At 43.5% G+C, this 25,708-nt stretch overlaps 1 protein-coding gene across 1 annotated transcript in view; it reads left to right on the top strand.

Annotated features, from left to right (window-relative positions):
• Positions 1 to 25,708, top strand: part of ALDH5A1 (aldehyde dehydrogenase 5 family member A1) — a 40,368-nt gene that overhangs the window by 8,950 nt on the left and 5,710 nt on the right. The window contains exons 4-8 of the mRNA XM_035294772.3: positions 22 to 138; positions 10,787 to 10,930; positions 16,297 to 16,440; positions 19,613 to 19,771; positions 23,927 to 24,096. Of these exons, the coding sequence (XP_035150663.2) occupies positions 22 to 138; positions 10,787 to 10,930; positions 16,297 to 16,440; positions 19,613 to 19,771; positions 23,927 to 24,096 (734 nt within the window). The remainder of the gene's footprint in view (positions 1 to 21; positions 139 to 10,786; positions 10,931 to 16,296; positions 16,441 to 19,612; positions 19,772 to 23,926; positions 24,097 to 25,708) is intronic.

Below are 25,708 nucleotides of genomic sequence, written 5' to 3'. Positions count from 1 at the left end.
CCCCTGCTCTTCTAACCCTAGTGGAATTTCCCCAGTGCCATGATCACCCGGAAGGTGGGGGCTGCCCTGGCAGCTGGCTGCACCGTGGTGGTGAAGCCCGCCGAAGACACGCCCTTCTCCGCGCTGGCCCTGGCTGAGGTGAGCTGCTCCCCGTGTTTGCACAAAGCAGACAAAGTCCAAAACTTGATGTTTATCTGGGACAGAAGGAAGCAATTTTGGAGCCTACTTCTTTCCTGTGTCTCCTGATACATGTTGTTGTGTTTTAATCTACTGGCAATTATTTTAAGTCAGCTGTAGCTCTTCTGGGGGAAAAATGGATGGGGAATTTTCTGACATCTGCAGGACATGTATTTTCTGCCTACTGTAAAAATGGTAACCATCATCTTCATTAAATAGGCACTTAAATGTGGATGTTTCTCACATTTAAGGAACTTATTTACCATTCCCATTCCCAGGTCAATCTGCATTCCATTAGACCTTACTCTCTTGTTTGAAAACTTCAAGTGGCGTCTTGTGTCACTCAGAGTAAAGTTCAGATTCCCTAGTGGCTTTCAAGGTCCTATAAGATGCCTCTGGCCTCGTCCATCACTCTGGAGCCCCTCACTCTTCATTCATCTGCTTGGAACACTCTGGCCCCTGTCGATCCCCAGACCCCCCAGACGTGCCCTGCACTGAGACTGTATACTTTCCCTTTGTCTGAAGCACTCTTCCCCAGATACCCACATGACTTGCTTCTTCACGTCTTTATTCAAATGCCACCCTCCCAGGGAGGCCTTCCATGGCCACTCTGTCTAAAAATCACAACTTGGCTGGGCGTGGTGGCTTATGCTTGTAATCCCAGAACTTTGGGAGGCCAAGACGGGCAGAGCACTTGAGGTCAGGAGTCTGAGACCAACCTGGCCAACATGGTGAAACACTGTCTCTACTAAAAATACAAAAAGTAGCCAAGCACAGTGGCACATGCCTATAATTCCAGCTACTCAGGAGGCTGAGGTAGGAGAATCACTTGAACCTGGGAGGCAGAGGTTGAAGTGAGCTGAGATTGTCATTGCACTCCAGCCCGGGTGACAGAGAGAGACTCTGTCTCAAAAAAACTCACAACCTCACACTCTGATGCACCTGATCCCCTTCTCTGCTTTGCTTTTTTCCCCTTAACACCTAAAACCACCGACTCTGTCACTATTTGTAGGTCTTTTCAGTGGACAGGGCTAGGAGATACACATTTATGTGTACACACAGGCACACACAATACAATGCTACAGAAATTCCTATAGAAACTTCCAATTCAAATTCAGTTCTACAGAGTTTTTAACTTCACTTTTTTTATATCTCCATCTCCTTCTTTCCTTGTTTCCAAGAACTCAGGGAATGACTGAATTAATATTCCATATATACTAATTACACAGAACAACAGCTTTTGAGTATTAATTTTATGTGGGGTTTTAAAAAATATTAATTTTAATATCATCGCCAGTGTGCCTATTGAAAATGGTTAACTTTTTGGTATTTTCTCTTTCCATTCTCTTTTTTTTTTGTGAGACGGAGTTTCGCTCTTGTTACCCAGGCTGGAGTGCAATGGCGCGATCTCGGCTCACCGCAACCTCCGCCTCCTGGGTTCAGGCAATTCTCCTGCCTCAGCCTCCCTAGTAGCTGAGACTACAGGCACACGCCACCATGCCCAGCTAATTTTTTGTATTTTTAGTAGAGACGGGGTTTCACCATGTTGACCAGGATGGTCTCGATCTCTTGACCTCGTGATCCACCCGCCTCGGCCTCCCAAAGTGCTGGGATTACAGGCTTGAGCCACCGCGCCTGGCCTCCATTCTCATTTTTAGTAATTAAACTCTTATTTTAGAATGTTTTACATTTACAGAAAAATTGAAGACGGGGTATTTTCCCCACATAACTCCACACTCAGTTTCTCCTATTACTTACATTAGGATGGCCTATTTGTTACAATTAATCAACCAATAGTGATACATTGTTATTAACTAAAGTCCATACTTTAAAATCCATTCTCAGATTTTATTAGTCTGTACCTAGTCTCCTTTTTCTGTTTCAGGATCTGGTCCAGGATATCACATTACATTTAGTTGTCTTGTCTCCTTAACCGCTCTAGGCTATGAACATTCCTCTGTATTTTAAAATGGTTACACTGTATCTGTACTGCCAAGACTGCAGCCATTACGTGCTCTATTCTCTCCAGTTTAACCGTCCTTCAGACTTAGTCCAGTAAGCAACTATATGTTTATGCTCACCGCCAGTGCTTACGTCAGTGTCTCTCTGAACCTCATTCCGTAGTAGATTCCTCAGGAAGGGCTCACGGGAGTAACAGTTTCCCTGCTTAACTGTTCACAGTAGTCTGTGCCCAATGTGCTTATAAAGCAGTTTTGCTGGGTATACAATTTTTTACTTGATTATCTTAAATACATTCTCCATTTTCTTCTGATATAAAGTGTTGCTCTTGAAAATTCAAATGGTAATGTAAGTTTCTTGCCCTTGTAAGTCAACTTGTCTCATTTTTGCCTAGATACACAAAAGTGTTTGGTTGGATTTTTCCCCCTTTATCTTTAAAGACCGGTAATGTCACTAGAATATGTCTTTCTGATGACTGTGTTGAGTCCATCCTCTAGGTATGCAGTGTGCTCTTTCAGAATGTAGTTTCCAGCCTTTTGTTTTCTATCTCTATAAAGTTTTCAGGACTCGTTCTTCATTGGTTTGGTTTTACTTCTTTAGGAACTCTTATTATCCATGAGTTGAATCTTTTTTGTCACTTTCTCTTGTATCTTTTTCATCTTTTCCCTAATTTTAAAAATTATGGTTCTTCTTTTTCTGGGTACAAAATTTGTGATTTTATTTTTTAATTTTTGTTTCATAGGCTATTGGGAACAGGTATTTGGTTACATGATGAAGTTATTTAGTGGTGATTTGTAAGCTCTTGGTACACCCATCACCTGAGCAGTATACACTGCACACAATTTCTAGTCTTTTATCCCTCACTCCCATCCCACTCTTGCCCCCTGAGTCCCCAGAGTCCACTGTGTCATCCTTATGCCTTTGCTTCCTCACAGCTTAGCGCCCACTTACGAGTGAGAACATACGACATTCAGTTTTCCATTCCTGAGTTACTTCACTTAGAATATTAGTCTCCAGTCTCATCCAGGTCACTGCAGATACCATTACTTCATTCCTTCTTATGGCTGAGTAGTTTTCCATCCTATGTATAAACCACATAGGATGCGCTTTATCCACTCGTTGATTGATGGGCATTTGGGTTGGTTCCATGGTTTTGCTATTGTGAATTGCGCTGCTATAAACATAAGTGTGCAAGTATGTTTTTCGTATAATGATGTCTTTCCCTCTGGGTAGATACCCAGTAGTGGGATTGCTGGATCAAATGTTAGTTCTACTTTTAGTTCTTTAGGAATCTCCACACTGTTTTTCATAGTGTTTGTACTAGTTTATCTTCCACCAGCAGTGTAGAAATGTTCCCTGTTCACCGCATCCACGCCAACATCTATTATTTTTTTATTTTTTGACTATGACCAACCTGGCAGGAGTAATGTAGATTACACTGTGGTTTTTATTTGCATTTCCTGGATCATTACTGATGTTGAGCATTTTTTCTTTTTTTTTTTTTTTTTTTGAGACAGAGTTTCGCTCTTGTCACCCAGGCTGGAGTGCAATGGCGCGATCTCGGCTCACCGCAACCTCCGCCTCCTGGGTTCAGGCAATTCTCCTGCCTCAGCCTCCTGAGTAGCTGGGATTACAGGCACGTGCCACCATGCCCAGCTAATTTTTTTGTATTTTTAGTAGAGACGGGGTTTCACCATGTTGACCGGGATGGTCTCGATCTCTTGACCTCATGATCCATCCGCCTCGGCCTCCCAAAGTGCTGGGATTACAGGCTTGAGCCACCGCACCCGGCCGAGCATTTTTTCATATATTTGTTGGCCATTTGTGTATCTTCTTTTCATAATTGTCTATTCATGTCCTTAGCCTACTTTTTTACAGTATTGTTTGCTTTTATTCTTGCTAATTTGTTTGAGTTCATTGCAGATCCTGGATGTTAGTCCTTTGTCAGATATATAGATCGTGAAGACTTTCTCCTGCCCTGTCGGTTGTCTGTTTACTCTGTTGACTGCTCCTTACGCCATGCAAAAGCTCTTTAGTTTAATTAAGTCCCAGCTATTTGTCTTTGTTTTGGTTTCATTTGCTTTTTTGGTCATGAAATCCTTGCCGAGGCCCATGTCTAGAAGGGTTTCTCCAATGTTATCTTCTAGCATTTTTATAGTTTTAGGTCTTAGATCTAAGTCGTTGATTCATCTTGAGTTTATTTTTGTCTAAGGTGAGAGGTGAGGATCCAGTTTCATTCTCCTACATGTGACTTGCCAATTATCCCAGCACCATTTGTTGAATACGGTGTCCTTTCCCCACTCTATGTTTTTGTTTGCTGTCAAAGATCAGTTGCCTTTAAGTATTTGGCTTTATTTCTGGTTCTCTATTCTGCTCCATTGGTCTGTCTGCCTATTTTATGCCAATAGCATGCTGTTTTGGTGATTATGGTCTTATAGTATAGTTTGAAATCAGGTAATGTAATGCCTTCAGATTTATTCTTTTTGCTTAGTCTTGTTTTGGCTATGCAGGCTCTTTTTTGGTTCCATATGAATTTTAGGATTTTTTTTTTTTAATGGGGTTTCATCATGTTGGTCAGGTGGCCTTGAATTCCCAACCTCAGGTGATCCACCCGCGTTGGCCTCCAAAGTGCTTGGATTACAGGCGTGAGCCACAACACCAGGCCAGGATTGTTTTTTCTAGTTCTGTGAAGAATGACAGAGGTATTTTGATGGGAATTGCATTGAATTTATAGATTGCTTTTGGCAATATGGTCGTTTTCACAATATTGATTCTACCCATCCATGAGCATGGGATGTGTTTCCATTTGTTTGTGTCGTCTATGATTTCTTCCAGCAGTGTTTTGTAGTTCTCCTTGTAGAGGTCTTTCACCTCCTTGGTTAGATATATTCCTAAATGTTTTATACAAATATTTTTGCAGCTGTTATAAAAGAGGTTGAATTCTTGATTTCTCAGCTTGGTTGCTGTTGGTGTATAGAACAGCTACTGATTTGTGCACATTAACTTTGTATCTGGAAACTTTACTGATACAATAAAACTTTTCTTTTATTATTTCTAGGAGCTTCCTGGAGGAGTGTTTAGGGTTTTCTAGGTAAACAATCATATTATCAACAAACGGGCAGTTAGACTTTGTGGATTTGGCTGCCCCTTTCTTTTCTTCTCTTGTCTGATTGCTCTGGCTAGGACTTCCGGTACTATGTTGAATACAAGTGGTGAGAGTGGGCATCCCTGTCTTCTTGTTCCAGTTCTCAGAGGGAATGCTTTCAACTTTTCCCTATTCAGTATTATCTCGTCTGTGGGTTTATTATAAATGGCTTATATTACATTGAGGTTTGTCCCTTGTATGTGCGTTTTGCCGAGAGTTTTAATCCTAAAGCGATGCTGGATTTTGTTGAATGCTTTTCTGCCTCCGTTGAGATGATCATGTGATTTTTGTTTTCAATTCTGGTTATATGATATATCACGTTTATTGACTTGCTTATGTTAAACCATCCCTGCATTCTTGGTATGAAACCCACTTGATCATCTTTTTGATATGTTCTTGGATTTGGTTAGCTAGTATTTTGTTAAGGATTTTTACATCTGTGTTCAGATATACAGTCTCTAATTTTACTTTTTGGTTATGTCCTTTCCTGGTTTTGCTGTTCGGGTGATACTGGCTTCATAGAATGACTAAGAGAGGGTTCCCTCCTTCTCTATCTTATAGAATAATGTTATAGGATTGCTATCAATTCTTTTGACATTTTATATTTTGATTAATTTTTAATATAAGCAATTTAAAGCAACAAATTTCCCTCTAAAAGCTACTTTTATGCCACAGTTCTGGTACACTGTGTTTTTATTTTATTATACATTGTGCTTTTATTTAGCCCAAAATATTTTTAAATTTCTCTTGAGATTTTGCCTTTGACTCATGTGTCATTTAGAAGTATGATGCTTAACCTCTAAATATTTGGGGTTTTTCCAGCTGTCTTTCTGTTGTTGATTTCTAGTCTAATTCCATTGTTGTCTGATAATAGACACTGTATTATTTTTATTCCCTTAAATTTGTTAAGCTGTGCTTTTTGGCCCAGAAAGTGGCTTTTCTTTATGAATGTTCCATGTGAGCTTTAGAATAAGATCTCAATTCTTCTTTAAATGTCTGGTAGAATTCTGCTGTGAATCCGTCTGGTCCTGAACTTTTTTTTGTTGATAATTTTTTTATTACCATTTCAATCTTCCTGCTTCTTATTGGTCTGTTCAGGTATCTCATTCTTCCTGATTTAAGCTAGGAGGGTTGTATGTGTCCTGGGATTTATCTCCTCTGGGTTTTCTAGTTTACGCACGGAAGTGTTCCTGGCAGCCTTGAATGATCGTTTGTACTTCTGTGGTATCAGTTGTAATACCTCCCGTTTCATTTCTTATTTGGATCTTCTCTCTTCTCTTCTGGGTTAATCTTGCTAATGTTCTATCAGTTTTATTTGTCTTTTCAAAGAACCAGCTTTTTGTTTCATTTATCTTTTGTATTGTTTGTTTCTATTTCATTTAGATCTGCTCTGATCTTGGTTATTTCCTTCCTTCTTCTGGGTTTGGTTTGGTTTGTTCTCGTTTCTCTAGTTCCTTGAGGTGTGGCCTGAGAGTATCTGTTTATGCTCTTTCAGACTTTTTGATGTCAGCATTTAGGGTCATGATTTTGGCTCTTGGCATCACCTTTGCTGTATCCCAGAGGTTTTGATAGGTTATGCCACTGTTCATTCAGTTCAAAGAATTTTTTAATTTCCATCTTGATTTCATTTTTGACCTAATGCTCATCCAGGAGCAAGTTATTTCATTTCCATGTATTTGCATGGTTTTGAAGGTTCCTTTTGGAGTTGATTTCCAGATTTATTCCACTGTGGTCTGAGAGAGTGCTTGATGTAATTTCCATCTTCTCAAATTCTTCAATAAATCTTCTTAAATTTATTGAGGCTTGATATGGTCTAACTTGGAGAAAGTTCCATGCACTAATAAATAGAATGTATATTCTGCAGTCATTGGGTAGAGTCTTCTATAAATATCTGCCAAGTCCATTTTTTCCAGGGTATAGTGTAAGTCCAGTGTTTCTTTGTTAACTTTCTGTCTTGATGACCTGGCTAGTGCTGTCAGTGGAGTATTCAAGTCCCCCATTATTAAACTGATTTTTTCCTATATCCCTTCACCTCATTTCCAAAGTTTTCTAGCTGCAGTTCATGTTGGTTGTTCTTTTGGGTCTTGGTATAATTTTCTTGTCATCTTTTACCTTGTTTTGAAATTGTAAGTTATGGTTTGGGTCTGGGTTTTTTTGTTGTTTGTTCTGTTTTGTTTTTGAGATGGAATTTCACTCTCAGTACCCAAGCTGGAGTGCAAGGGTGTGATCTTGGCTCATCACAACCTCTGCCTCCCAGGTTCAAGCAATTCTTCTGCCTCAGCCTCCTGAGTAGCTTGGATTACAGGCACCTACCACCACACCTGGCTAATATTTTGTATTTTTAGTAGAGACAAGGTTTCACCAGGTTGGCCAGGCTGGTCTTGAACTCCTGACCTCAAGCGATCCACCCACCTTGGCCTCCCAAAGTGCCAGATTACAGGCATGAGCCACTATGCCTCGCCCAGTTTGGGTCTGTCTTGTAGGCATGTCTTTCCGATATGCTTTTGTTGTCTATAGGGATATTATTCTACTTCTTCTTATTTTTTCTTTTTTTTTTCTCTTGAGACAGGGTCTCACTCTGTCACCTAGGCTGGAGTGCAGTGGTGTGATCACAGTTCACTGCAGCCTCAACCTCGCAAGCTCAAGCAGTTCTCCTGCCTCAGCCTCCCGAGTAGCTGGGATCACAGGTGTTGTTAGAAATAAAGCTGTGTCATAAGGAAAAGCGAGCACTCAGACAAAAGATTTCTCAGCAAAGCAAATTGACTTCCGCAGAAGGGTGCATCTTGCATATGGAGCAATGGCGAGAGCATACAGAACAAAGGGAAGCAGGGGTTTTTAATTATCTGTGATGCAGCATCCGTTTCTGTGCCTTTCCTCTTTTGGCTAGGGTTGGACCACACAGTCTAAACAAGGCCTGGCTGGCTAAACAGTTAAACTTTCTTAGATAAGGTAGATGCATAATGGGAGAGAGGGCAGAGGAGGAAGGGGTCACCTGCAGTGAACTATTTACTTATTTCCTTCCTCAAATAAGGAAAGGAATGTGAGCTGGTGCTGTGGCATGGCTGGGCATGTGGTAAAATCAGAAGAAAAGGAGAAGACAAGGTTCGGGGGTTCTTGGAATTCAAGAACAAAGATCAGGCTGCGTGAAGAGAAACCTTGCCATATCTCACAGGTGTGCACCACCACACCCGGCTCATTTTGTCTTTTATTTTTTGTAGAGATAGGGTCTCACTATGTTGCCCAGGCTGGTCTAGAACTTCTAGGCTCAAGTGATCCTCCTATACGGCCTCCCAAAGTGCTGGGGTTTCACGCATGAGCTTCTGTTTTATTTTAACAACTTTGTATGGGATTTGACCTCAATGTTTTTCTCAGAATTTTGCTTATTTTTATGTGAAGTTTGTTTTCTTGAACTTTTGGAAGAAGGCCCAGTTAGAAATAGCTTCTTTACCTTCACAGAGTACCTTCTGCTTCCTTGTGTGTGGAGAACAGAGGTAAGGCAGCTTGCTTCCTGAGCCTCCGCGGCGCCATCTCCTTCCCCTGGTTGTGTCGGCGCCTCCTCACCTTTCTTCACATGGTTCCAAGGGCTGCACTCTCATGCCCTTCAGTCCTTATTGCAGCGTCCCACGTATTCACCTGTCATTGATAAGGCAAGACCCTTTCACTTACGGCTGCTGTCCTCAGATGGAACAGCTGTGGACTATTTGGGGTTCTCGGTTATGGGGTACATCCCACGGCCTGTTGCTGCCCCCTGCTGTGGACTATTTGGGGTTCTCGGTTATGGGGTACATCCCACGGCCTGTTGCTGCCCCCTGCTTCCTCTCACGCAGGTGCTGAAAGGACATTCAGGTCTTGCCAATGCAGATGGTATATTCTCACCCACTTGTAATTTGTGGTTTATTGTGGAGACACCTTGCCATCTCATCTTGCTGTAAATGTTTGTTATAATTGTCTTGTGAATGTCCCTGGGATTTTGGGTTTGCTGTCTAAGTGCTGTTTTCATGATGACATTGAGGGAGGTTCACAAACTCTGCGGCTACCACCATCCTCCCAGAATCTCCAGTCAGATTTATGTAATAAGCTAATTGTTAATGGAATCTGGAAATTAAAGTAATTCAGGATATGCCGTAACCAAAGAGAATCTCTACCGAAAGAGCATGAGTGTCCGGCTTAGGCAGCTGCGGGTGTGCGTACGTGTTCTGTTACTCACTAGCATGTGGCATTGGCTGGATTCTTCTCTGCTATGCCTCCCTTTCTTCATCGCTCCCCTGGGAAATCACCTTTGGAAAGGCTTCACCCTGCTGCCCTACACCTAGTAGGTGCTCACCGAATGCCCTTTCCACTTTCCCAGCCTTGATTCTACAGCTGAGTCAAATAACTTTTTGTTTGGCATCTTTTCTGATTTTTCACAGGACAGAAATTCAAGGCTTTTATCTGCTTCTTTGTTTGAACAGAAGGTGGCACTGAAATTTATGTTGTGGCTAGGCGAGGTCGCGCACACCTGTAATCCTAGCACTTTGGGAGGCTGAGGTGGGCAGATCACTTAAGGTCTGGAGTTTAAGACAAGCCTGGCCAACATGGTGAAACCCTGTCTCTACTAAAACTATAAAAATTAGCCGGTGCACACCTGTAATCCTAGCTACTCGGAAGACTGAGGCAGGAGAATCACTTGAATCTGGGAGGCGGAAGTTGCAATGAGTGGAGATTATGCCAATGTACTCTAGTGTAGGTGACAGAGCAAGACTTGGTCTCCAGAAAAAAAAGAAAGAAACTTATACTCAAGGAATTTTTTTTTTTTTTTTTTGAGACAGGGTCTTGCTCTATTTCCCAGGCTGGAGTGCAGTGATGTGATCTTGGCTCACTGTAACCTCACCCCCAAGGGTTCAAGTGATCCTCCCACCTCTGCTTCCACAAGTGCTGGGATTACAGGCGTGAGCCATCGAGCCTGGTAGAAATTTTACTGTAATGATGTTTAACAACACATTAATATTAATGTGACTTTAGCACTAATAAGAATTGTATCAGGCTGGGCCTGGTGGCTCAAGCCTGTAATCCCAGCACTTTGGGAGGCCAAGGCGGGTGGATCACGAGGTCAAGAGATCGAGACCATCCTGGTCAACATAGTGAAACCCCATCTCTACTAAAAATACAAAAAATTAGCTGGGCATGATGGCGCACTCCTGTAATCCCAGCTACTTGGGAGGCTGAGGCAGGAGAATTGCCTGAGCCCAGGAGGCAGAGGTTGCGGTGAGCCGAGATCGCGCCATTGCACTCCAGCCTGGGTAACGAGAGCGAAACTCCATCCCAAAAAAAAAAAAAAAAAGGAAGAAAAGAAAAGAAAGAAAAGAATTGTATCTAAGTTCCAAATATATTCTTTCTCTGTCCCCAATGTCAGCTTAATTTTTTTTCCATTACTTTTTGGATTAAACATCTATTTATTCCTTTTTTCTTTTTTTTTTTTTCCAGTTTGATAAATTGTTGCCACATGTTTGCTGTTTCTCTTTATAGCTTGCAAACCAGGCTGGAATTCCTCCCGGCGTCTACAATGTCATTCCCTGCTCTCGAAAAAATGCCAAGGAAGTAGGGGAGGTGATTTGTACTGATCCTCTGGTGTCCAAAATTTCCTTTACTGGTTCAACAACCACAGGAAAGGTATGTGGCTCAAGTCTCACAGAAAACAAATGTCTTTCTAATATTTTATCTTGATAGGTTACAAAAGTACTATTTCATCCCGATCACCAATTTTGGAAAGATTTCCAGCAGAGTATTAAAAGCTCTGTTGCAAGCCAGGCATAGTGGCTCACGCCGGTAATCCCAGCACTTTGGGAGGCTCAAGTGGGCAGATCACTAGAGGCCACGAGTTCAAGACCAGTCTGGCCAACATGGTGAAACCCCGTCTCTACAGAATATACAAAAATTAACCAGGCATGGTGGTGCACACCTGTAATCCCAGGTGCTCAGGTGGCTGAGGCATGAGAATCACTTGAACCTGGGAGGCAGAGGTTGCAGTGAGCCAAGTTTGCACCACTGCACTTTAGACTGAGTGACAGAGCAAGACTCTCAAAAAAAAAAAAGGTCTGTTGGTTGAATAAAGTACTATCTGACCATCCTCTGGAGACATTTTAGTTCTTTAGGGCATGACATAGGTTCCTGCTTGACGAAAACCAAAGAAATTGAGGCAGTGATGGTCCCATGATTTTTTGCATTATTTGTTGTATGTGAAGTGGCTGAAAGTTCTTTGTTATATTTTTTTCAATTCTGGAATGCATGTTTCTTTTAATGATCTAGAATTAGAGATTCTAGAAACACACAATTAATGTTGAAATGGATATTTCTGAATTGAACAAAAATTGTGTTTGGTCTAAAAGTACTTAGTGAAATGGAAAGGTTTTTTTCCTTAAATAATGAAATAGTTTTTTTTGTTTTGTTTTGTTTTTTTTTAATAAAGATGGGGTTTCACCATGATGGTCAGGCTGGTCTTGAACTTGTGACCTCAGGTGATCCACCCACCTCGGCCTCCCAAAGTGCTAGGATTACAGGTGTGAGCCACAGTGCCCGGCCATAATAAAATGTTCTTTCCTGAAGACTTAACATGTGTGCCTATAAGTAGATATTCATTTATTCTTTTAAATGTCCAAAAGAGAAGAAATCGAAGTCGAACAAAAGTTTTTGTTTATGGCATTTCTCTTCAGAAGGTGTGCTTTTTTCCTACTGGTTTATATATACACATACACATATATGTGTCTACTCATACTATCCAGCCGAGGCAAGAGGATGGCTTGAGCCCAAAGAGGTCGAAACCAACCTAGGCCACATGGTAAAGCCTTGTCTCTATAAAACGAAACAAAACAGCCAGGCTTGGTGGCACACACCTGTAGTCCCAGCTACTTGGGAGGCTGAGGTGAGAGGATCACCTGAGTCTGGGAGGTCAAGGCTGATCTCACCACTGCACTCCAGCCTGGGCAATATGTGTGAGACCCCATTTCAAAAAATAATAAAAGTTAAAAAGTCTAATTTCAAAGCTCTTGTGAATCTATGGTCATTTTAGAAACTGTGAGAAGCAGGAAGGAATCATGTAATTTTTTTTTTGAGACTGTTGCCCTGTCGCCTAGGCTGGAGTGCAGTGGTGTATTCTTGTCTCACTGTAACTTCCGCTTTCTGGGTTCAAATCATTCTTGTGCCTCAGCCTCTTGAATAGCTATGATTACAGGCATGTGCCACCATGCCTGGCTAATTTTCGTATTTTCTGTAGAGATGAGGTTTCACCATGTTGGCCAGGCTGGTCTGGAACTCCTGGCCTCAAGTGATCCTCCTTCCTCAACCTCCAAAAGTCCTGGGATTACAGGTGTGGGCCCCCATACCCAGCTGGAATAATGCAATTTTAATGCCTCCGAACCATAATCACTTTTGTTATGAAACTCATACTCAGGGAGAAGCACTTTGGAATCCTACCATTCATTCATATTAGAAGTAGGAAGATTTAGCCGGGCATGGTGGCTCACACCTGTAATACCAGCACTTTGGGAGGCCAAGGCAGGTGGATCACGAGATCAGAAAATCGAGACCATCCTGGCCAATATGGTGAAACCCTGTCTCTACTAAAAATACAAAAATTAGCTGGGTGTGGTGGCGTGTGCCTGTAATCCCAGCTATTTGGGGGAGGCTAAGGCAGGAGACTCGCTTGAGCCTGTGAGTCAGAGGTTGCAGTGAGCCAAGATCACGCCACTGTACTCCAGCCTGACAACAGAGCAAGACTTTGTCTCAAAAAAAAAAAAAACAAAAAAGAAGAGAAAGGAATTTGTAGGTCCATAAACTGCTATGCCCTTGATCAGTGGTTCTTACAATGCAAACTTACCCATAGAGGGATTCAAATGCTACTACGAAGTGGTTAGAAAAAAAGCGGAAGCCTGGGAGAAAGGGTTGTAAATCCTTCGTCGTTCAAGCCAGAGAAATCCTCAGGGTGCTGGGCAAAGGGGAGCAAGTCATCCATTGCTTTCCCTCAGTTTTCTCAGCAAACCATCCTTATTTAACAGGGCTCCAGGAAATACCACCCGTGTCCCTGCCAAGTCCGGCTTTGCTCCTCTTTACCCAGGACAGTGATGTACCTCAAGTGACTAAGTGGGAAACGTGACAAGTCTAGCTAAAAGGATAACTAATGCATATTGCAAGTGCCTCTGCTGAGCTGAGCTGGGCTTCACAGAAAGTAGTGGCTGAGCTCCTGGTCCTGGGGTGTAGAACCTTGCCTCGTAACTCAGGTACACACAGCGAGCCTGTTGAAGGGATGCCAGTCCTGCCATTGCCCCTTGCTAGCGGGGGCCACCCCTCCCAGGGCCCCACTGAGAGGACCGCAGCCATGTTGTAAAGCAGCTGATACCCCATTTCTTCCCCCTGTTCAGAGCACTGAACCGTGACTGGTCATTGACTTAAGCGAAACAGAAATTGTGGCTGTTTCTGTATTCCTGGCATAGAAAGTGAGCTGGGCCAGGGCCTTTTCCTCTCAGAAGTCCCCTCTCCACTAGAGAGAGAACTGTTTTCCATTTTTCTCCTTCTTTTGCCTATTAAACTTCTACTCCTAAACTCCAAAAAAAAAAAAAAAAAAAAGATGGGCCAGGCCAATAAATCAATCACATGCTGTCTTTAGAAGCTGAGGCCCTGAGGAGATCAGCCCGTGGGAACTGGAGCTGAAAAGATGCATCAAGACATGACAGGAGTTCACACCATACCCCGTGGCCCGGGCAAGCCGCCCTCCTGGAAAAGCAGAGACTGAGTGGGGAGAGGACGCTGTCAGAGGACATGAGAGCCGGTGCAGGTGGAGGGGCAGACCCCAGAGACAGGACCTGTGCCCAAGGCCAGGTGGAAGCAAAAGGGAGTGACCCAGCAGGGTCACTGAAGCAAATCCTGGAAAATCAATGACGTTTCTTAAAATTTATCAAATAAAAACATAAAAACACAAGATTTTTAAAAACAGTTACATTGCGTCCAATAAAGAAACATGTTTCATCTTAAAATTTGAATTACTTTGTTGAACAGTCATGTTTTAGAGAAGACTGTTACTACCATTTGACTCCTGAAATACTAACATAAGGGCATGGACAGGGTACCTGCACAGGCCCCGCCCTGTTACAGTACTCATGATGCCAGAGTGCACGTCACTTCGGGGACAATCTTAGAGCTACCTTGGGCTTGTCAACGCTGCCTGTTTCTTTTGAGTCATCTCAAGTATGGTCCCATCTTTCCTGAAGCCAGGACTAGACAAAGACCTACTATCCTAAATAAAGCACTTAAACATTCCTGTGCAGCTCCTTAGGCTGTGAAATCTCCTGCTGGATATTTAAACTGTAATAGCTATGTGTATCAAAAGCCTTACAGTTGTACACTGAGCTAGCAGTTCTAATGTTCACCCCGATAGAATCATCACAGTGTGCTGTTTAACAGCAAGGATGGAAACAACCTAAATGTGCAACAGCTGGGGCCTGGATGCATAAACGACAGAACAGCCATGCGGGGGAATATTATGCAAGCATCTAAAGGAATGTTCTAGGCTGGGGACAGTGGTTCACGCCTGTAATCCCAGCACTTTGGGAGGCTGAGGCAGCAGATCAGTTGAGGTCGGGAGTTCAAGACCAGCCTGGCCAACATAGCGAAACCTCATCCCTAATAAAAATACAAAAATTAGCCAGGTGGGGTGGCACATGCCTGTAATCCCAGCTACTCAGGATCCCAGGTACTCGGGAGGCTGAGGCAGAAGAATCGCTTGAACCCAGAAGGTGGAGGTTGCAGTAACCAGAGATTGTGCCACTGCACTCCAGTCTGGGCGACAGAGTGAGACTCCATTTCAAACAATAATAATAAATAAGTAAAGTTCTAGAAACATGTGCTGACAAGAGGATCTTCACATTACAGTGTTACAGTAAAGGAGCAAGGCATAAAGTGCTATGAATTAACACAGACGTCCCAAATATGTGCTTCACTGGGAAGAAAAAGCAGGTGACAAACTGAATAATTATATAATTATACCATCCAGTTTTGTGGGTTTTTTTTTTAAATAAAATGTACATTAAAAAAAAAAGGGTAACCCGCATGGCTAAATTCTAAATGGATATACTTTAAAATGCTATCAGTGCAAGCTACGGGCTGTGGGATACTAGGTGATTTTATTACCTTATCTCTATGAGTTTTAAGCCCATCATATAATTGTTTTAAATAGATAATACACTTACTTCTATGGTTCAGAAATTAAGACAGTATTAATGTTTACTGTGGTAAGTCTCATCCTTTCCCCAACCCTAATTCCCTCCCCCTTTCTATAAGTAATGATTTTTAGTGTCTTGTCATCCCAGTGTTTCTTTTACTAATTTATTTATTGATTTAGTTTTTGAAGTGGAGTCTCACTATGTTGCCCAGGTTGGTCTGGAACTCCTGACCTCAAGTAATCCTCCCACCTCAGCCTCTTAAAGTGCTGGGATTTCAGGTGCACACTGCCATACCCAGGCTCTTCCCAATGTTTCTTTATCAAATACAAACAAACATAAATTTATATTCTTATTTCTCCCTTTTCTTTTCTTCTCTTTTTTTTTTTTTTTTTTTTTTTGAGACGGAGTTTCGCTCTCATTACCCAGGCTGGAGTGCAATGGCGCGATCTCGGCTCACCGCAACCTCCGCCTCCTGGGTTCAGGCAATTCTCCTGCCTCAGCCTCCCGAGTAGCTGGGATTACAGGCATGTGCCACCATGCCCAGCTAATTTTTATATTTTTAGTAGAGACAGGGTTTCACCTTGTTGACCAGGATGGTCTCGATCTCTTGACCTCATGATCCACCCGCCTCGGCCTCCCAAAGTGCTGGGATTACAGGCATGAGCCACCACGCCCGGCCTTCTCCCTTTTCTTATGCAAAGACTTATCCCATGTACACTACTGTGCACCTTGCTTTTTTCACTCTTTGGTAATTTTTTTAAACAAACGCTTAAGAGTTCTGGTAGCGGATTTCTGTGCTCACGGCATCTTCTCCTCTGCTCACAGGTCCTGTTGCACCATGCAGCAAACTCTGTGAAAAGGGTGTCCATGGAGCTGGGTGGCCTCGCTCCATTTATAGTATTTGACAGTGCCAACGTGGACCAGGCCGTGGCAGGGGCAATGGCATCTAAATTTAGGAACACTGGACAGGTGAGTCCTGGAGAGTATTTCAGGATGTGTGTTTGTGTGTGCGTGTGTGAGTGTGTATGTTTGTGAGAGTGTGTATGAGTGTGTATGTGTGTGCATGTGTATGTGAGTGTGTGCATGTGTTTGTGAGTGTGCATGTGTTTGTGTGTGCCTGTGAGTGTGTATGTGTGTGCATGTGTGTCTGTGCGCATGTATGTTTGTGAGTGTGCATGTGTATGTGAGTGTGTGCATGTGTTTGTGAGTGTGCATGTGTTTGTGTGTGCCTGTGAGTGTGTATGTGTGTGCATGTGTGTCTGTGAGCATGTATGTTTGTGAGTGTGCATGTGTGCGTGTGTGTGCATGTTTGTGAGTGTGCATGTGTATGTGTGTGCGTGTTTGTGAGTGTGCATGTGTGAGTGTGTATGTGTGTGTGCATGTGTATGTGCTTGTGAGTGTGTGCATGTGTGTATGTTTGTGTGTGTGCATGTGTATGTGTGTGCATGTGTGTTTGTGTGCATGTGTGAGTGCGTGCGTGTGTTTGTGAGTGTGTGCATGTGTGAGTATGTTTGTGTGTGTGCATGTGTATGTGTGTGCATGTGTTTGTGTGTGCCTGTGAGTGTGTATGTGTGTGCATCTGTGTCTGTGTGCGCATGTATGTTTGTGAGTGTGCATGTGTGCGTGTGTGTGCATGTTTGTGAGTGTGCATGTGTATGTTTGTGTGTGCGTTTGTGAGTGTGCATGTGTGTGTTTGTGTGTGTGCATGTGTGTTTGTGTGTGCATGTGTTTGTGAGTGTGTGCGTGTGTGAGTATGTTTGTGAGTGTGTGCATGTGTGAGTGTGTATGTTTGTGAGAGTGTGCGTGTATTACAAAGATCGCACCACCTCTGCTGCCTTGTATCCCAGAAGGAAACTTCTGGGTTCTTTCCATTATTCATTCTTTATTCATTGACTCAGCAAGTATTTAGTGTATGCCTTCCTTTCTTTTTAAACCAGGGACTATACTAGGCTCAGGGGCCTCCCAAAAGTAAAGTACAGTTCCTGGCTTCAAAGAGTTTTCTGAACAGCAGATACTCTGTAGTCAACTTGTTCTCTCTTTTCTTCTTTCCCCTGCCCTTTGAATCTGGTTACTTTTATAGTTTTCTCTCATTGATCTTTTCTCTATTGAATGATAAAATCATCTGCTCAGACACAGAACAGCCGTGAACAGCTGGGGTCTCTGAGGCCCACAGTGTTAAAGGAAAGAAGGTAAGAAAATGTGGGCCGGGCTCGGTGGCTCAAGCCTGTAATCCCAGCACTTTGGGAGGCCGAGGAGGGTGGATCATGAGGTCAAGAGATCGAGACCATCCTGGTCAACATGGTGAAACCCCGACTCTACTAAAAATACAAAAAAATCAGCTGGGCATGGTGGCACGCGCCTGTAATCCCAGCTACTCGGGAGGCTGAGGCAGGAGAATTGCCTGAACCCGGGAGGCGGAGGTTGCGGTGAGCCGAGATCGCGCCATTGCACTCCAGCCTGGGTAACAAGAGTGAAACTCTGTCTCAAAAAAAAAAGAAAAAGAAAATGTGGAGGGTGGTGGCAGGGAAAACTCAAAACCCTGCTGCCTGCTACGACCTAGCGGGGCCTCACTCTCGAGATGGAGGGAGCATCAAAGGTGCCCTCCACAGGGACAGGCCCATGCCAGCAATGTTTCTGAGGGGTTCTGATTTCCCAGCCTGTCCTGGGGGACCAGAGGCCTGAGCTCATGTCTTCGTAGGAAATCCTGGAATATTTGATCTATCCAGGACCTTCACAGTTATCTGCTCTACAGACGTTGCATTTTACAGATAAGGAAATGAAACTCTAGAAAGAAAAAGTGACTTGAGTTCAGACATCCCTGGGCAGAGTCTCAACTCTGCTGAGGAGCTGGGACTCTGAGCCAAGGGTCCCGTGTTCCGCTTCTAGGATCTTGCCTTCTTAAATATGCTTCAGCATTTCATCTTAAGGGTGCCACCAGTATGCAATTTTAAATGCATTCTAGAAACAGAGTAAATGCCCCTGAAAGGTCATGTTGTAAAAAAGTTATGAAATGTGTGATATTCTCTATCAAATGATTGTCATCCTTGCTTTGGCCTTTGGTAATGACGTTTTTCCCTTTCACATAACCTAAGTAAGCTTGGTTTTGTCAGAAATAGGTGTATTTTCCTTCATAAACGCAAAGTGCCAGTATGTGTTCCCATCAGTTACACTATAAGGCTACATACAGCTTAGGGATAGGATGGTGGCTCACAGCTGTAATCCCAAGACAGGAGGATCACTTGAGCCCAGGAGTTGGAGACCAGCCTGGGCAACAGAGTGAGACTCTGTCTCTACAAATTTTTTTTTTGAGACAGAGTCTTCCTCTGTTGCCCAGGCTGTAGTGCAGTGGTGCGATCTCAGCTCACTGCAACCTCCACCTCCCAGGTTCAAGAGATCCTCCTGCCTCAGCCCCCCAAATAACTGGGATACAGATGTGTACCATCACACCCAGCTAATTTTTGTGTTTTTAGTAGAGACAGGTTTCGCTGTGTCGGCCAGGCTAGTCTTGAACTCCTGACCTCAGGTGATCCACCCACCAGCCTCCCAAAGAGCTGATTACAGGAATGAGCCACCGTGTGCAGCCAAAAAAAATTTAAAATTTAACTGGGCCTGGTGGCAAGTGCCTGTAGTCCCACGTACTTGGACTCTCTTGAGCCTTGGAGGTCAAGGCTACAGTGAAGTCACCACTACTGCACTCCAGCCTGGGCAACAAACTGAGACACTGTCTCAAGAAAAGAAAAGAAAAGAACGTAAGTCGGTATTGGACCATCTTCCTCTTGCCCTCTGCTGTAGCGTCACAGTCTCCCAGGAGAACCGCATTCTTCCCCCTTCCCTCCCCAACCCGCCATTTGTTTTATAATGGCTTATTGAAGCCATTTGAAACAAACATGGATTGGGCGGCTTTTTTCCTTTTTTTTTTTTTTTTGGACGTACAGGTACTTAGTGCCATCTAATCACAGGAGCGTAGCAGCTGTGGAGGGAACGGCAGAGGAACATGTGCTGACTCAGTGCTTTTATCTTTGGGGCCAAGCCCACGTGCGGAGGAAAATGGCAGGTTGCACACAGGGAGCCACAGGGGGAAGTGTTTCACCGGAGGCAGCTTCTGACAAACTGTGTGGGTGTGTTTTTGTCTCCTGTCTAGACTTGTGTTTGCTCAAACCGATTCTTGGTGCAAAGGGGCATCCATGATGCCTTTGTAAAGGCATTTGCCGAGGCCATGAAGAAGAACCTGCGTGTAGGTAATGGATTCGAGGAGGGAACTACCCAGGGCCCGTTAATTAATGAAAAAGCGGTGGAAAAGGTAAGTTTACTGTATTATTTGTTAAAGTAAATTTCATGGTTTCAGAATCAAATGCTTCATCAGCAAGAAACACTTTGGCTGGAGCGCATGGTGATAGATACAGAGGGATGGGTTGACAGAATGTTACAGCCAGACAGGAGGAATAAGCTCTGGTGTTCTCTAGCACTGTAGGGTGCCTGTAATTAGCAACAATGTATTGTGTATTTTCAAATAGCTATTATTAGAAGAGTGGATTTTGAAGGTTTCCAGTACAAATAAATGATCAATATTTGAGGCGACAGATGTGCTAACTACCCTGATTTGGTCATCACGTATTGTATACATGAATCAAAGTATCACACCATACTCCCCAGATAACGTCCAATTATAAACTGTCAATTAAAATTAATAACAGCTAAAAAATAAATGATGTTGAAAGGCAAAAAAGTGAAAATAAATTTTAAAGAAAGCACAAAGTATGAGAGATCTACATCTATACATGGAGCAGATGGAGTTTTCAACTATATTTTCATTAAAAAACTACAAGTTCAAAATAAGTTAAAAAATAGTAACAGCTAAGAGAAATGATGTTGCAAAGGAAAAAAAAACTGAAAACAAAAAAGTCATTTTGGTAAAGTGCCCAGCAATCCTATTTGGAAAACAGTGGAGAAACCGGGAAAAGTGAATTCCTGCCTCCCAGTTCATGAATCGCGGGCGTCGTCTGGTCATGAGCTGCTGGAGCCCCGCCATCACACCCAGTCTGCCTGCAGTCTGTCACCGCAGGTCTTTACTGCCCTCCGTAAATTTCGTTACAGTGGCGGTAATTCTACCTTCACTGCCTCAGCAAGTAGGATCTTGAGACAAAGTTTATTCCTCTTTTGGAACAGCTATGGAACGGCAGACTGGCTTGGTTTTGAGACAGTTTGCATTTCAGCTACAATTCTGACGCCCTGTTCTTTCTTCTCTTGATGAAAAAAATCCAAGTCAAGAACACTCCTTGGTGAAAGCATCCCAGCCAGGGGCGCAGAATCGCAGATGCCATGTTCAGGATTTAGAGATGCTGAAGGGAAACTTTTTAAGAAGAATTTGTTTATTTTAAAAAAGTTCTAATCCACAGTACTGGCTATATGAGACTTCTCTCCTTATTCTACTATTTAAAAAATCCTTTCTGGAGTGACAAGGATTTTTTTTGAGATGGAGTTTCGCTCTTGTTACCCAGGCTGGAGTGCAACGGCGCGATCTCGGCTCACCGCAACCTCCACCTCCTGGGTTCAGGCAATTCTCCTGCCTCAGCCTCCCGAGTAGCTGGGCTTACAGGCACGCGCCACCATGCCCAGCTAATTTTTTGTATTTTTAGTAGAGACGGGGTTTCACCATGTTGACCAGGATGGTCTCGATCTCTTGACCTTGTGATCCACCCGCCTCGGCCTCCCAAAGTGCTGGGAATACAGGCTTGAGCCACCGCACCCGGCCATGCATTGGCATTTTTTAGGTGCCCAGGATGATGCTGGTTTGCAGCCGGGCTGGGAAACCATTCTGTCTTGGGAGATGTTTTCCTGACGGGAAGATACAGACGTTGCCCTCCAGATGGTGCCACGTGCCAGGACTTCAAACAAGCAAACCGTGAGATCTCTCTTTTTGCTGGAAAGAAGTTTGGTGGAAACTACCTTGTTTAAAACAGTTCATTGTGTTGGCTTTAGTGTACATACTGTCATAGAGTGGGTTCCAGGAAAAGAAAAAAACCTGCACTTCACATTAATATGACAAGAAAAGGGCAGAGCAGATTATATCGGGGGACCAAAAGGGTAGACCCCTGTTACACAGAATTATTTCTAAAATATAAAATTCACAGGAGTAAGCCATCCCAGCTAATGGGGATTACTTGCAGATGATGCATCAGCAGGGCGTGGTCCTAAAAGAGTGAGTCTCAGAGGCAATACATCCATGCCTCTATTTACCTTTCAGAACTCCTATAGAAAATTCAGCTGAAAGCCGGGCTTTCACTGGTGGTTCACACCTGTAATCCCAGCATTTGGGAGACTGAGGTGGGTGGATCACTGGAGGTCAGGAGTGAAACTCCACCCCTACAAAAAAGAAAAAGTAGAAAAATTAGCCAGACGTGGTGGCAAGCACCTGTAGTCCCAGCTACTCAGGAGGCTGAGGCAAGAGAACTGCCTGAACCCAGGTGGTGGAGGTTGCAGTGAGCTGAGATCGCGCCAGTGTACTTCAGCCTGAGTGACAAAGTGAGTCTTCATCTCAAAAACAAAAAAAAACAGGAAAGTCAGCTGAAAATGGAAGGGAAAACAACTCCAGTGAACCAAAGACTGTAATGAACTTCTGGAACTCAGAAGTGATTGTGCTAATAGAAGTCAAAATAGATGGGTCTACCCAGCGGGACCCTGCAGAGGAAGTTAGTGCCATTTTAAATGACAGACCGTTTCTAGATCCTTTCTAGAATTGGTAGGTATAGAAAATAGGGATAGGAGGAGGGGAGGAGATGAAGCTGGTTGATTCTACTTCTGCACAAGTCTCTGGGTCCTTCCCACCATCCCTCCCTACCACTACTACCACCAAGACAGCAGAGGCATTTTTTTTCTGGGCAGGACAGTGTTTCTGAGGAAATACTGTCTTCCTTTGGGGAAGGGAGCTGCTCTTACGTGAAGCCTGTAAGTTAGAATAAACCCAAACTTAAAACAGAAAGACCACTCATGCCACACATCCTCAAATTGATCAACCCAGTTCTTTTGTGTGTGTGTGTGTGTGTGCCCCAAACACACTGCTGGGGCTGGGGGGCGGGGGGGGGGGGAGTTGACCACATTAGTTTGGACAGCTCAGTCCTTCATTCAGAAAGATGAACAAGCAGGGATTGCGCTGCGAAAACCATCAGCACCTGAGAGGAAGGGGCAGGAGGAGCAAACACAGCAGTCCCTGAGGGAAGCAGACGAACAGGGAACTGGAAGGACTTTTCTAAGAATCTCATCGTGTCCTACGGGAGTTTTGAGAACACAGAACACGTGTACACTGTTGGGAAGAAGGAAGTTCTAGGAAGTGAAGCAATGAAAACAAAGTCTGTAGAAATTAGACACGACTGTCACAAGATTTGGTAGCTGAAGATAGATAATAAAATGTAGGCAATCTCATGGAGTTTAGAGCAAATGATAGAGAGGCAAAAAATAGAAATGCCAAAAAATCAGAACTAATCCAAACTACCAATACCTGTCACAGTGGTAGGAGTTTTAGAATAAAATCATTGAGAAGATGGAGGAAGTGACATTACCAAGTAAATTATGGATGGAAACTTCTCAGAATTCGGGGAAAATAATTATTCTGCAGATTGAAAGATTTCACCGATTACCATGTAGGATGAATGAAAAGGGAAATATATATATATATATATATATATATATATATATATATATAATTTTAACTATATATATACACACACATACACACACACACACACACACACACACACACACACACATATAAAATCTCCTAGGATCTTCCGTGCTCTCATAGTCTGGAGTTTTAGCTCTATAGCTATCACATAAAAGGGTGAGGAAAAAGCTACCGCATAAAGGGAGAGAACCACTTTTGGCTCAGATGTCATCGGCAGCATAGGAGGGAGAAGTGCACTCTGGGTGCTGAAGGGAAGTTATTTCGGATCAGAATTCTGTAGTCAAGCGAATTATCAGTCAGGTGCAGTACAAGATAAACATCAGACACTTGGCAGACGAAAATTCAGAAACTAGACCACACTGAGCGCATCTTTTGTAAAACAACTACTTGAGGAGAATGTGTGTGTCAGAAAGCCGTCAACGCTCAGTTCAGGAGAGAGGACTACATGGCATGCCAGAAGGTGGAAATCACGCAGAATGCAATGGGAGCAAATCCGGGAAACAGCTGAGCCGCAGGCATAGAAAGAAGTGAATAGACATCAGACCACTCAACACACAGGAAGATCAAACAGAGAAGAGATCACAGAGCAAGGATGGAGGTGGCGCTCTTGCTTCTGAATCTCTGCAAACGCTGTTCCTTCTACAACAGGAAACCACTATGCTTTACTTTTAACCTTCTTTTAAAGAAACAAGATAGAACTAGTTGTCGTTTTCTGCAGTTTAAATGTTCTAAAAGATGGTATCATGTGGAAAGCTGTTTTTCTTCCTCACCACGCAGGTGGAGAAACAGGTGAATGATGCTGTTTGTAAAGGGGCCACCATCGTGACAGGCGGAAAACGACACCAACTTGGAAAAAACTTCTTTGAGCCCACCCTGCTCAGCAATGTCACCCAGGACATGCTGTGCTCTCACGAAGAGACTTTTGGGCCTCTGGCACCCGTTATCAAGTAAGATCCTCCAGCCAGCGGGGAGATGGGAGGAAGAATAGAACAGAGGAGGGGAAACTCTGAAAGAGATTCCCGTGCTGCTTTGAGGGGTGGCCAGGAGGCAGACAGCTGTGTTGAGTCCATTGAAGAGCAAAGTGCAATTTATTCGGTTTTTTAAAATCCTAACTTATTTGAACCAACAATTTATCAGATTCCTTTTTTTTTTTTTTTTAATTTGAGACACAGTTTCGTCTGTGGCCCAGGCTGCAGTTCAGTGGTGCAATCTTGGCTCACTGCAACCTCCGCTTCCCAGGTTCAAGTGATTTTCCGGCAACAACCTCCTGAGTAACTGGGATTACAGGCACGCACCACCATGGCCAGCTAATCTTTGTATTTTTAGTAGAGCTGGGGTTTCACCAAGTTAGCCAGGATGGTCTCGAACTCCTGACCTCAGGTGATACACCCACCTCAGCCTCCCAAAGTTCTGAGATTACAGGCGTGAACCACCAGCCCAGACCTGAACTCATTTTTCTTCTTAATGTATTACACCTCAAAGGGTTATTTCACTGGCGTCAATAGAAAATGAACCTTCTGTGCCCTTTCGTTGTCTTTTGTCTCCCATTTCACAAGTAGATAATAATTTAACCTGGACAAAATTCTAGGTTCAACCCTTCAGAGATATTACTCCTTTACTCGTTTTTTTGCATTTTTTTTAGATGGAGTCTAACTGTCACCCAGGCTGGAGTGCAGTAGCACAATCTCGACTCACTGCAACCTCCGCCTCTCGGGTTCAAGTGATTCTCTTGCCTCAGCCTTCTGAGTAGTTGGGACTACAGGTGCACACCACCACACCCGGCTACTTTTTATATTTTTAGTAGAGAGCAGGTTTCACCATGTTGGCCAGGCTGGCCTCAAACTCCTGACCTCAAGTGATCCGACTGCCCCAGCCTCCCAAAGCGCTGGAGTCACAGGTGTGAGTTACCACACTCGGCCTCCTAATCTATTTTATCCAGGGTTGTTGCCAAGAAACCTGATTCTTGCTTCTTCGAAAGGGATCTACTTTTTCTGTCTAGAAATGATGAGAATTTCTCTCGAACTTTGATACTCTTACATTTTACTGTCTGGTATGGCGCAGTGACGTTTCTCAGTTGAGGTCCTGATGTCGTTAATATGGTTGTTTTGTTCTTGTTGCTGCTGTTTTGAGATGGAGTCTTGCTCTGTCACCCAGGCTGGAGTGCAGTGGTGCGATCTCGGCTCACTGCAGCCTCTGCCACCTGAGTTTCTCTCTCCTCTGGCATGTCCAGCATTGGATTCAGAGACAGCGGGCTGCTGCTGCTGTCCATACCATCTTACCCAGGACCAGAAATCTTTCTTATTATGTATTTCATTCGCCTTGTTACATCTTGCTTATGAAGTTTATTTTTTATTCCACTACTGGGGAAATGGACCACTTGAAGAACATTCATCTTCTTTAATAAAAACTTTTTACCAAAAATGCGAACTGGACGTTTTAACAGGACTGAAGGGACACACTGGTTGGGAATGCAGGCTTTGGAGTGATGTGATGTGACTGTACACTTTGCTGCTTCATGCCTGTGTGGCCTTGGACAGGCTGACTTTCCCGTGCCGGCTC

Source organism: Callithrix jacchus, chromosome 4 (genome assembly GCF_049354715.1).
Source record: "Callithrix jacchus isolate 240 chromosome 4, calJac240_pri, whole genome shotgun sequence".
NCBI lineage: Eukaryota > Metazoa > Chordata > Mammalia > Primates > Cebidae > Callithrix > Callithrix jacchus.
Note: the sequence above shows the minus strand (reverse complement) of the source record. Positions and strands in the feature narration are given on the sequence as shown.